Source organism: Anopheles arabiensis, chromosome 3, assembly GCF_016920715.1.
Source record: "Anopheles arabiensis isolate DONGOLA chromosome 3, AaraD3, whole genome shotgun sequence".
Classification (NCBI taxonomy): Eukaryota; Metazoa; Arthropoda; class Insecta; order Diptera; family Culicidae; genus Anopheles; species Anopheles arabiensis.
The window spans coordinates 39,209,907-39,220,551 of record NC_053518.1 but is presented as its reverse complement, the minus strand read 5'-3'; the positions used below and the strand labels follow the sequence as shown (position 1 = coordinate 39,220,551).

The 10,645-nt window shown below is 38.9% G+C and overlaps 1 protein-coding gene across 1 annotated transcript in view; it reads right to left on the bottom strand.

Moving 5' to 3' along the window:
* Window positions 1-5,877: 5,877 nt before the first annotated feature.
* The window catches only part of LOC120899783 (neural-cadherin-like), a gene marked incomplete at its 5' end in the record, with an annotated part of 638,244 nt that continues 633,476 nt past the window's right edge, over window positions 5,878-10,645 (bottom strand). Inside the window, 5 exons of the mRNA XM_040305999.1 lie at window positions 5,878-9,317; window positions 9,420-9,583; window positions 9,809-10,018; window positions 10,117-10,358; window positions 10,451-10,621. Of these exons, the coding sequence (XP_040161933.1) occupies window positions 9,252-9,317; window positions 9,420-9,583; window positions 9,809-10,018; window positions 10,117-10,358; window positions 10,451-10,621 (853 nt within the window). The remainder of the gene's footprint in view (window positions 9,318-9,419; window positions 9,584-9,808; window positions 10,019-10,116; window positions 10,359-10,450; window positions 10,622-10,645) is intronic.

Below are 10,645 nucleotides of genomic sequence, written 5' to 3'. Positions count from 1 at the left end.
TCCTTAAATTTCACCTTGTAATTATATATATGCAACTTAAACACCGAAGGAGCATTAGAACATAGTTTATTAGCTAAATTACTGCAGCAGCTGTGCAAATCAGGTAAGCGCGGTTTCGGCTCTTGATGAAATCCGGCCCAGCGGACAAACTTTTACCCTTGAGTTATCAACCGATACCGGTAGTCTTCTCTTATTCGCCCCCATCGTGCTACCCTTGTTCAGAGTCATGGTAGCTTGCATGGGAAAACACTCTCACGCTTCAACAATGAACTAGGAACTAGGTTTGAGATGAATAAAAAGAATTGAAAAAAACTAGTTCAACAAATGAAAAAAATATTGCTTTACCTGAAACGCATCGCAATCGTATAAGTGCACAACATCAAAAGCGCGCAGTAGGAGCCAATCGAGTGCAATGGAAAATTTAGTGAGCGTGTGTGTGTGTTCTTTTTTTTTCGTTTGCTCTTTGCTGCCACTACCAATTGAATGGAAAGGAATTTTGTGTCATCGTTTTGTAGGCACTATGGTTGCAAGATCTTCTTAGATGGTTGCCTAGTACGGAAGATAATATAACATGGTTGTTGGTATATGGTATAACAATTGTAGTCAAATAAAACCAACAATCAGCCGGAGTGAAAGAAATTAGCGTACGACTTCTTTTAAACCTATTTTTTTCCACATTCGTTAAACGTGTTTACGGATTATTTTTATAATTATAGTTTGCGACGGTGGTTTTGCCGTCATACGTTGGAAAACCTTTTTTACAGTGCGGTGTATAAGGCCACCGTAGCACAGATTCATTTTGTATGAAAATGACAAAACAGGCGCTGACTTATGTTTCTTGGAAGTGGGATCACATTTTCTTGAAGATTTCAGTTTAGGTACACATTCTTTCTTACATACCTACATACAAACACACATACACGACATAAACCTTGCTTACGATGGACTGCGCTGTGCAGGTAATATATACATACCGTTTACAGCTTGGACAGAACTTACAGCCTACAGGCGCTTCTTATGCTGTTCACGTTTTTGGTAAGGGTAATTGAATGAATTGGTGTACGAACAGCATAAGCTTCTTCTTCTTCTTTTTTGGCACTGTGGTGATTTCCGAAATATTTTTTTATTTATTTTTTGTGTTTTGGTACTGTATGCTTTTATTTGAAAAAATAACTTTAGTAAACTAACACATTAAAAATTGTACATATATAAAAAGACGATACGCGGTAGAAAACACGTCCTGCTACGACAGCACCCAAAATGGAAGAGAGCCGATCTCTCTCGCACAACATTATTCATAACAACTTTTTATTCCATCCAATCGAATAGTTGCGTCCATCCTTGCTAAGATCAATCACAAGACTGACGATTCACCTCCTCTCCTTGAAAAGCCTCTTATTTTGACCCTTCCATACGAACGGATGTATTGCTTCTCGCTATCTCACTATCTCTGCGATTAGCCTGATTTTTATTTTGAATGCGCCGATACTTTTCGTTAATCGATATTCTATCTTAACTGTTTTCATTTTTCTACTTAATAAACTGATATTTGTATGTTCTTATCTGATTATCTGATCATCATTAAATGATTTTTATTTGCATTATTCGAATCTATGATATATATTTATTTTCCTTGCTGCTCTCGATCCCTACAGGCACAACAACCATTGTCGGTCAAGGCCTGCTTGTACCCCCACTGGTGCAGTGAGCTTGGCTTTCTTTGACTTATTGTTACCATAGCAAGATAGTCAGTCCTACGTATGGGGGCACGGTCTATTAGGGGCTTGAACACATGACGGACATGTTATTAAGTCGTACGAGCTGACGACTGAACCACCAGATCTGCCCAGACGAACAGCATAAGCTATTAAACCGGTTTTTCACACATGCTGAGCAGCCGTACGTATCACCAAATCAATTCGACGAACGTGTGGTAATGAATGAAATGATATGTATGCAATTTTTCTTTTTAAATTAAAAACAATAGGTTCATTTGTTATTTTCAATCGAATGATTATTGATGTTATTGTGGTTTTACAAGTACATAGAAACCAAAAATATTGAAACAGATGACTTGAAGCACATATTTTCCTGTAGCCCCATTATAGGGAATTATTTATTAGATCATGACTTTTGTTAAGGCTTTGATGTCACATGCAGTGCTGCAAAATGTCGTGAGCATCATGTGATTGTGACTACCGAAAACAAAGACCATCACACTTTCCCGTGATAATCATTACCGATAATCATTAAAAGCGCTTCATGTGAGTGTTTGTGCCAAGCCTGTTATTCTGACTGACAACGCTGAGTTGAATGCCCTCTCAATTATCACGCCGACCCATATTTCCAAACCTATGCTGAAAAGTATCACTAACACTATTAACAAAACTCAGGACTGAAACAAAATCCATATCTACGTCGCGTACTCAACTGTGATGATCGGAGGTGATTTTTACACAGCTTATGTGACCGGACTGATGATATTTTTTCAACCAATTTATGTCCATCACTTGGTCGTAATATTTGTTGGTATAATTTCCCGGTACAGGATACCACATAAGTATACCACGTACAATCTGAACCACACCTATACCACGTAAGGATGCAAATATGTTACTGCACATCTTGTAAATCGTGCGTAATTAGCTAAATGCTAAACACCCTTCCACCTTAAGATGGTAAACATACTAAACAGTGACCTCTCTACAATACCAACGTCTATGATTCATCTGCTTCCAAAATTGTTTGTGCATTTACGATACAGTGAAAATTCTCTGGTGGTGCAAATAGTCGGAATAAAAAACTGATATGCTGACTGAGTATATACTAGTTTCACATTTTTCTGTAAATGGGAAAAAAGTCTCATGAACCGTGTTAAATGTTTTCTTTCGCTTGAAAACAAAAATCCCTAATAATCTATCAGTAGAATCTGCTACGTGATTATAAAAAACGTGTTCCATTTCGATGGAACGAGCGAGATGCGCGGTCTAAGGAACGGGCGAGAAAGGCGGGCTGAGGAAGGAGAGAGAGGTGCGGGGTGAGGAGCGAACGGAAGGCTGTCCGAGTGGCATCTGTTTTGGCGACAATTGTCTGGAACGGCGGCACCCGCAATTGTTGTTCGATCTCATCGACACCGGCTAGAATTCCGCGAAACCCACCGTAGAATGCAAGCGGGCGGCTTGTGTGGTCGGACGGACCAGAGAAGCGAGGCAAGCGAGTTGCGGCTGTTCGCCGGACCACGTTAAGGGGGAACAGAGAGGGAATGAAGAGATAAGGAGAGAGTGAGAGAAGAGAGGGAATTATGAAATTTATTTGTGACCGAGTGGAGTGGGTCAGTCTGATGAAAACCGCGAATGAGTTAAGTCGCAACCAATAAAGTTGTGCGTACAGGATTACCGTGTTCAGTACATTGCGTTAGGTGATCCGCTGAGATATCACAAAACGGTTACCTTTTTTACCCTAAAGCTAGGTTAAAATGATGTGCATGATGTTTTATGATCCTTGAAAGCGCCAAAAATAAAAGCCGATCAAGTTTTACCGCTTGAAGAGAAATTTTTATTTCTTTCAACTGAGCGCACATTGATGTACGAGTGTGATAAACCGGTACTCTACCTATCGTCGGTAGATGCATCCAGGCACCTCGACCAGTGTTGTTAACTGTTGACATTTTTCATGACAGTCACCGTAAACAGCCGGTCAAAATAATTTTTGGCTGATGACATTCAATGCTTCCACGACACGACTGTCATTAAACGAAATTCATTCGTGTCGCTACCGTCAGGGCTGATCCAATGACATGAAATGTAAACAATGTAGTCTGAATGTCATTTGACATTTTTGAACAACACAAATTGATACGATCGGAGGATTATGAAGTATATCGTCGCTGAATATGGGGATTCTAGTGAAATAGCAAAAACTAGTGAAACGAAAGTCTTTGCACCGCACGCTCTGTTGTAGTTTGACATGAATACGGCCGTTTGCAATACGACACAGTTCACGATTCATACAGGTTGGCGAATGTCAAATGAATGTATCTTGAAAATGTCTTCATGTCAAATGACATTTTTTGACGGGAATGTCAAATGACAGAGAGAGATGGGAATGGGAAGCTCCAAATCGAATGAATGTTTACAATTTTATGTCGATGAACGTCACCGTTCGCAACACTGACCTCGCCAGACAGGCTGATGAAGTGGCTTTAAGATGGCTGTATTGGGGCAAATATTTTGTTGGATGTTCGCTGAACATGGTACACATTCGGGAGATTAGTATTCCGTACACGTTTCACGGCTTGGACAACGGAAACAAGCCTAAGCTGCGGTTGTATGGCGACGGCCCTTTAGACCCGATGTACCGATGTGCTGAGCTTATGGGGAACCACGCGCTTTAGCCTGCAATTGTTTATTTTATTTCATTTTTTATTTCGATCGTTGGTGGTAAGCGTTTTGAGCATATTGTCGTGAAAATGAGATCAGTTAATCGTTCACTCATGTGAAAATACTTGTGTGAACTGTTTAACTGCTTTTAATATTCCATAAATTTGATAAAAAAAGTGAATAATTTGGTTTAAAATATTTTAATTTAATTAAAAACTATCTTCATCTACTGAAGGCAAACGCATATGCACTCAAACAGTAGAGTTGTAGACAATGTTCAAACAATAAAAGCATATGTATTAAAATCAACTAATGCATATGAAAATTATTCCTATTTGAAACATAAAGTTTGGTAATAAAACTGAAAATTTGTTAGGATAATTAAGTAATTAACTAAATTGTTCAATTGTCTTAATAGCAAAATTTCACTTGCATTAATTTTTTTCATTTAAAATCCCACATGTACGAATAAAATACATCCAGAAATGTAAAAGTAGTTTAGAGAAACAAAAGTAAGTATGATAAATTGAATTCACGGATGTAAGGAACACATGCAATATACAGCTTTAAAAATTGAATATAACACACATCAATTAGTTTAACGTTGAATTGTTTAGGTCAAAGCTTCCCATTAAAGGCTCTTTCTTAAACACTTTCCATTACAGTTTTGCCATTCCCCCCTTCCAGGAATCTTGTTTCCTTTGAGCTCTGAATTTTCTTTCAAAATTCTCTTAAGCAAGTGCCTGACAATCTCCGGCTTCAAGCAATCATAAAAACTTTTCGATCCTGTTGTAGACACTGGTTGGTGGTGGCTTGTCTGCAGGCCCTCGCTTAAGTAGGATATTTGCGATAGTAAAATGTATACTAATTGTTACTTATTGGTTTCTTGGATGGTTCTGCTATAGCTCCCTATAGCCAAAAGTGTACATTGATGAACCACAGAAGATTGTAGGCACATTGAAGCGCATTATGAGCAATTGCTTGAGCCAAGATACTTCTGGGTTAAATTTTTTGACAATTTACTTCGTTCAGGACAAAAACAAACACCACAAAATGAATGCTTCCTGTGCATTGAGTGAATTGTTATGTAAAATTGTTGACAGGTTGAGCCGCTTTGTGATGCATTTGTAATCCATTTATTTTGCTGAATGGTGCGTGAAACCGCACGATTGCATCTTTAAATTCAGCATTGAGTAAATATACAAAATAAATACAAGTAAAAGTAAATAAAACAACATTGAATGTCAAATGATTGAAAAAGGGCTGTAAGCATCATTCAGTAATATATCCACCAGAAATTCTTAAAAACTTAATTCGATACTCACCCATTGAAATCGTTTAATTTACTTTATTATTGTATCCAGGAAATTATTTTGATTTTTTATTTCACATTAGCACCAAATTAGCTGCTACCTGTTATATAGAGTAACCATTTTTGGTTCATTTTTAGAAAAATTATAAAAAAAATGCAACACACCTGTGGCGAGATTTGTTTGTATTCCATTTTTTTATTGAAGTCTTATCTTTACAACATCTTTGCTACACAGATGCGTTTACGACTTTTTCATTTGATTTTGTGTTTTGTCGTCAATTTTTGTCACGCATTCTATCGTCCCTCTTTTAGAACACTATATATGATAAAAACTTCAAATCAAAACATGACTCACAAACTAATGTTTAGTTTAATGTGTGACGTTTTTCTTTCGATGAAGAATCGCGCATCATTGGAAATGCTCCGTTTTGTTGGATGGCTTTGGAATTCGTATTTAATTTTTGTTTTGTAGATTAATCATTATGAAATCTAAGTCAAGAATAAGCGCAGAGATGGTATGGAAATAATCGATTAAAAAGAACCTATTGCTGTTCGACAACTACTGTTGGAACCTTTTCGCAAGGTACCCAACGACCTGTCGTAAACGCGCGTTTTGAAATAAGATATCGGCTCGGGTTTCAAGCGATCGCGTTTGGTTCGGCAAGGAAAGGATAAAAAGGGCGACAGGACACGGAGAAGGTCTTTTAACCAAAAGCGGGAATCAAAGACTAATTTTTTGTCAAACGTATAACAATAAATCTTTTCGGCAAATAATTTACACCGCGTTGGTTTTCATTTCGCAACAACTACCCTTAAGACATGTTTGCGATACCAGTATGTATATTTTTGATTTATTTTTGTGTTATTTTATTCTGGCGAAATACTCTTATCGTTTATTTCTGGTATTATATGTTAATATTTCTTCATTTCTTTTACATATTTACACATATACATTTAAACGAGTCAACTGTATTTGCTACGTAAATCGGTTTGTATCGCAGCTATTATTGAAATGGTTCCTTTTTTTATTAATGCTAAGAGGCATTCACGTTTCATGATTTCTTTTATTACAACCTCGTTCACCGATCTTGTCGACAGATAAGTATCAAACATGGCTTTGGACTTGATTCAGCGAACCAAATAACAATGCTTTCAAAACGCGGGTAACAGTATCTAGAAACCGTAAGTAATAATCTTTTCTTTTGTTAGCCACACCAATCGCTGAAGATAGATTGAACATATAGTCTGTTCGGATACACACGACGATATTAATAACCATAACAAAAAAAAAACTATAACATAGGACACACGGCTGATCCTTGATGTGAAATGCTGATCCTTTATGTTCGATAATTTTATAAAATATGTAAATGCATGCTCATATAGTACATAGATGAAGGAAATTTATATCGAAAGAAATTGCTTTGACCGGGTACTAAACATTATTAACCATCTTTTCAGTGTGCTATTTGTACAGCGAAACTGCACTGTAAAATTGGGATGCATTTCTGGCATCGAGACGCATAGTATTGTTGAGCAAAATGAAAATGCTGCAAACTGCACTTTCCTAACGTTCATTCGTTGCAACGATTGAAGTTGTGTCGAGCAGCACGTTCGTTCAATAGACGCTTCGCAAATAGGCAAACAAAAGCTCCCTGGTAGATCTCATCTGCTGCGCCGGAACGAAAGCTCTTTTGATCCACTTCTAAAATGTTCTGCTTCTCCTCCTGTCCTATGGCCATCACTGCCATCCTTATCCTGCGTCTGATTAACCACACCATCGTTTTTAGTGATAGAAACATTCATCGTAATTGATTGAATACACAAGTTACTCTTTGCTTTGCACAGGTGAGTGGCTTCAGTTGTCTTGTCGTAGCAAAATGCAACTTTTTTATTGATCCTTGCGAAAACAGATGATTTGCAAAGGATTCCATTGTTGTAAAGTTTCCCAGCAAGCAGTGGAGGATGTTTGAAGAGACATTAGCTTAGAAAATGAAACCAGCCAGCGCTGGTGTTATTAAATGCTCAGATTGACTTCACTAAATGGTCTACACGATGTTTACCTTTATATTTAAGGAGTAATCATAAAAAAAGGAAGAAAATAAAATCGAACCGAATTTTTTGTTATGCGGTTGGTTTTGTCGATGTTTTTGCTTTCATTTGTGATTCATTGAAATTTTCATTCCGATCAAAAGAGCAGATTGTCCGTCAATTTGAGTGGACGGTGAGTACGTTTTTGCTTTGTAACCTGTCCGGTTAAGCCTTTGTCTCCAGCTTTTTATTTTTTTCGTCGGATTTTTTGATTGAGTTTCGAGTTTTTTCGTAATTTTTGTCCACTTGCAATCCACGTTGGACGAGGTTGTTGTGCGTTTGTTGGTTTGTTTGATTATTTGTTTCTGCTTTGATTTTATGTTTTATGATTTTATGGGAGGACGTTTACATCACAGCGACGGATTAAGAATAATGAAGTGTGCGGCATTTTGCCATTTCAAGGTTTCTTGAGACTTTCTTCTATTGAGCAGAGTTTTCGTCTCTCACTATCGTATTGTGTTGTTCTATTGCAGTAACGAAAAAATCAACAGCAAAACAATAGAAACAACGTTAAAGATTTGATGGATGAGCTACAACGTACTGTTAATGCGTGGATTTCCTTTCACCAGATCAACATTGATCGATCATTTTCTGGATGCTTTTTACCAACATGGCAATGTGCCTTCGCCCACCTTCGCAAAGAACACGTGTACACATATTGCAAATAAACGACAGAAATATGCTAGTTTTAGTTTTTTTTTAAATCACCTTCTCGGCCTTATTATCTAGTAACTCATTTGTAGTTCACATCCATGCAATTTCTGCTCAGGGAACTCGTTTTCTTCCGCCAGTTTGTCCTTTCAAAATGAACTACTTACTGTTTTTTTACAGTGTCCCCAATGGCACGAAACTAATGCGTGTTTAGACGAGACATGACATAGATAGACATAGACATAGATTGCAGATTAGATTTTTACATGCATTATTACAGTATATCAGCACACCATTGCTTGAATAGTTACAGGAATTCTCCATTTTCCGTGCGTATTTATAGCGAGCATTTAATGCTCTCAATCTTCGAGAGATCTAACCCTGCGTGTTGCATCGTTTTATGTTTGTAGCCAGACGTTACCATTTATTGTAGGGTAATGCAAATTTCGAATTCAATTTGCTATGAAACTATGCACATTTATCACTTTTGCAACTTCTCGTTTTCCTGCGAACTGATGCATTGTAAAAGTACAACGCAACATTCTCACTTTGGATCACACGACCATGTCTTCATCATTAACGGGTATTTGTATATGTGTGTGTGGATTTTAGAGAATATTTTACAAAGAATATCTACCCGTTCACCCGCAAACTGGTGAGAAATTCACCGAAATCGTAGTTCATATTTGATGAATTCGCTTATCTTGTTTCTTGTCGAGCTCAGGAACAAGATCCCTACAGCACCTGTCACAGCTACAACTACTCTAAGCAAATATCGTCATCTTCGATCTACGCTTTGCTCGGTTCGTAAATATTGACTAACTTATCGAAACGGGGACCTCATGTGGTTGAAAAGCTATACTCATGGGGTTCATCATCATCACCTGTGGTGGAACGGTAGGAACAGGGAGGACAGTTTAGGTGTTTATCGTCGTGTGCAGGTGTGGAAGATTATAATGGCTTTTGGTGATTTTTTTTTTATTTACCTGACTTGGTGAACCAGAGGTACTCCCACAATCTTCAAAGGTGTAGTTACGCAGATCGTCGAATGGCCCGGAGGCTGGGAAGATGTCGGCGAGTCGCTTCCGGTTGTCCAGGAACACGTCCACCTTGCCGACGACCTGGTCGGACACGACGGCAATATCTGGACCTGTTGGTGCGTTCGTGGAACGGACAGAACATAATAAAATATTGTTAGCAAGCATTGTTGGCCAACGATTTTAAATGAGCTTTCCATTAGATTACAAACAAAGACTGACGCACACAACTCGTAACATTGAAGCAACAAATAAAGATAGGGCGATGCTGAAGAGGGGAATACATACTGGCAATACAACCCCCAAAACGGCACATGCAAACGAAACACGCTACTTACGTACTGGAGGTGCCTTATGTTGAACGAGCTCTGGCAGCGGTCCGATCGGAATCTTGAGTGTCTTCATGTCGAACGCGGTCATGTCGTTCTCGCCACCACCCTCGTCGCAGTAGTTGATGATGTTCTCGCGGATGTCGCCCTTGGTGGCCGGCTTCTTGTTGAAGTTAGCCGAACGACGCCGGGAGCAGGAAAAATAAACAAACAGCAAAACTGTTGCGTGTGGAAAGGACGAAACAAAAACACAATTTGTCTTTAAAAACGATCTACAAAATAATGTTTAAGGCACATCGAGACACGATTCCACTTACTAATGATCAGTAATAGGCAGGCTATTACGGCGGCCAAGGCACTGGTGCTGAATTTAAGCGCTTGTCGTTCTTTCAGAAACTCACAACTCTCGCCCCAGTACGAGTCCGGACAGATGCACTTGTACTTTTGGCGCGGCTCCTGGATGATGCAAGTGCCTCCATTCAGACACGGATAGTCCAGACACTCGTTCCGGTCGATGCAGGTCTTGCCTTCTGGTGAGATAATCATACCATCGCCACAGCTGTAACGAAAGAGATTCAATCCAAACACAAGCTGTTAACTGTGTGACCAAAAAGACACATGATCCCTCACAGTGAACATTGAACTACTTACGCGCACTCGTACTTGTTCCATAGGTCGACACACTCGAACGGATCAGGACAGTACGCGTTCTGGCAAGGATTGTTGGAGGAACAGTAGCGGTCGATGTTCTTGGCCATCGTGGCCTGACCCCACTGGGTACCGTTGGTGGCTGGCGGAAGTGGCAAGCTTTTACCGTCCAATCTATTGGCAGGGCATGAACAGGAA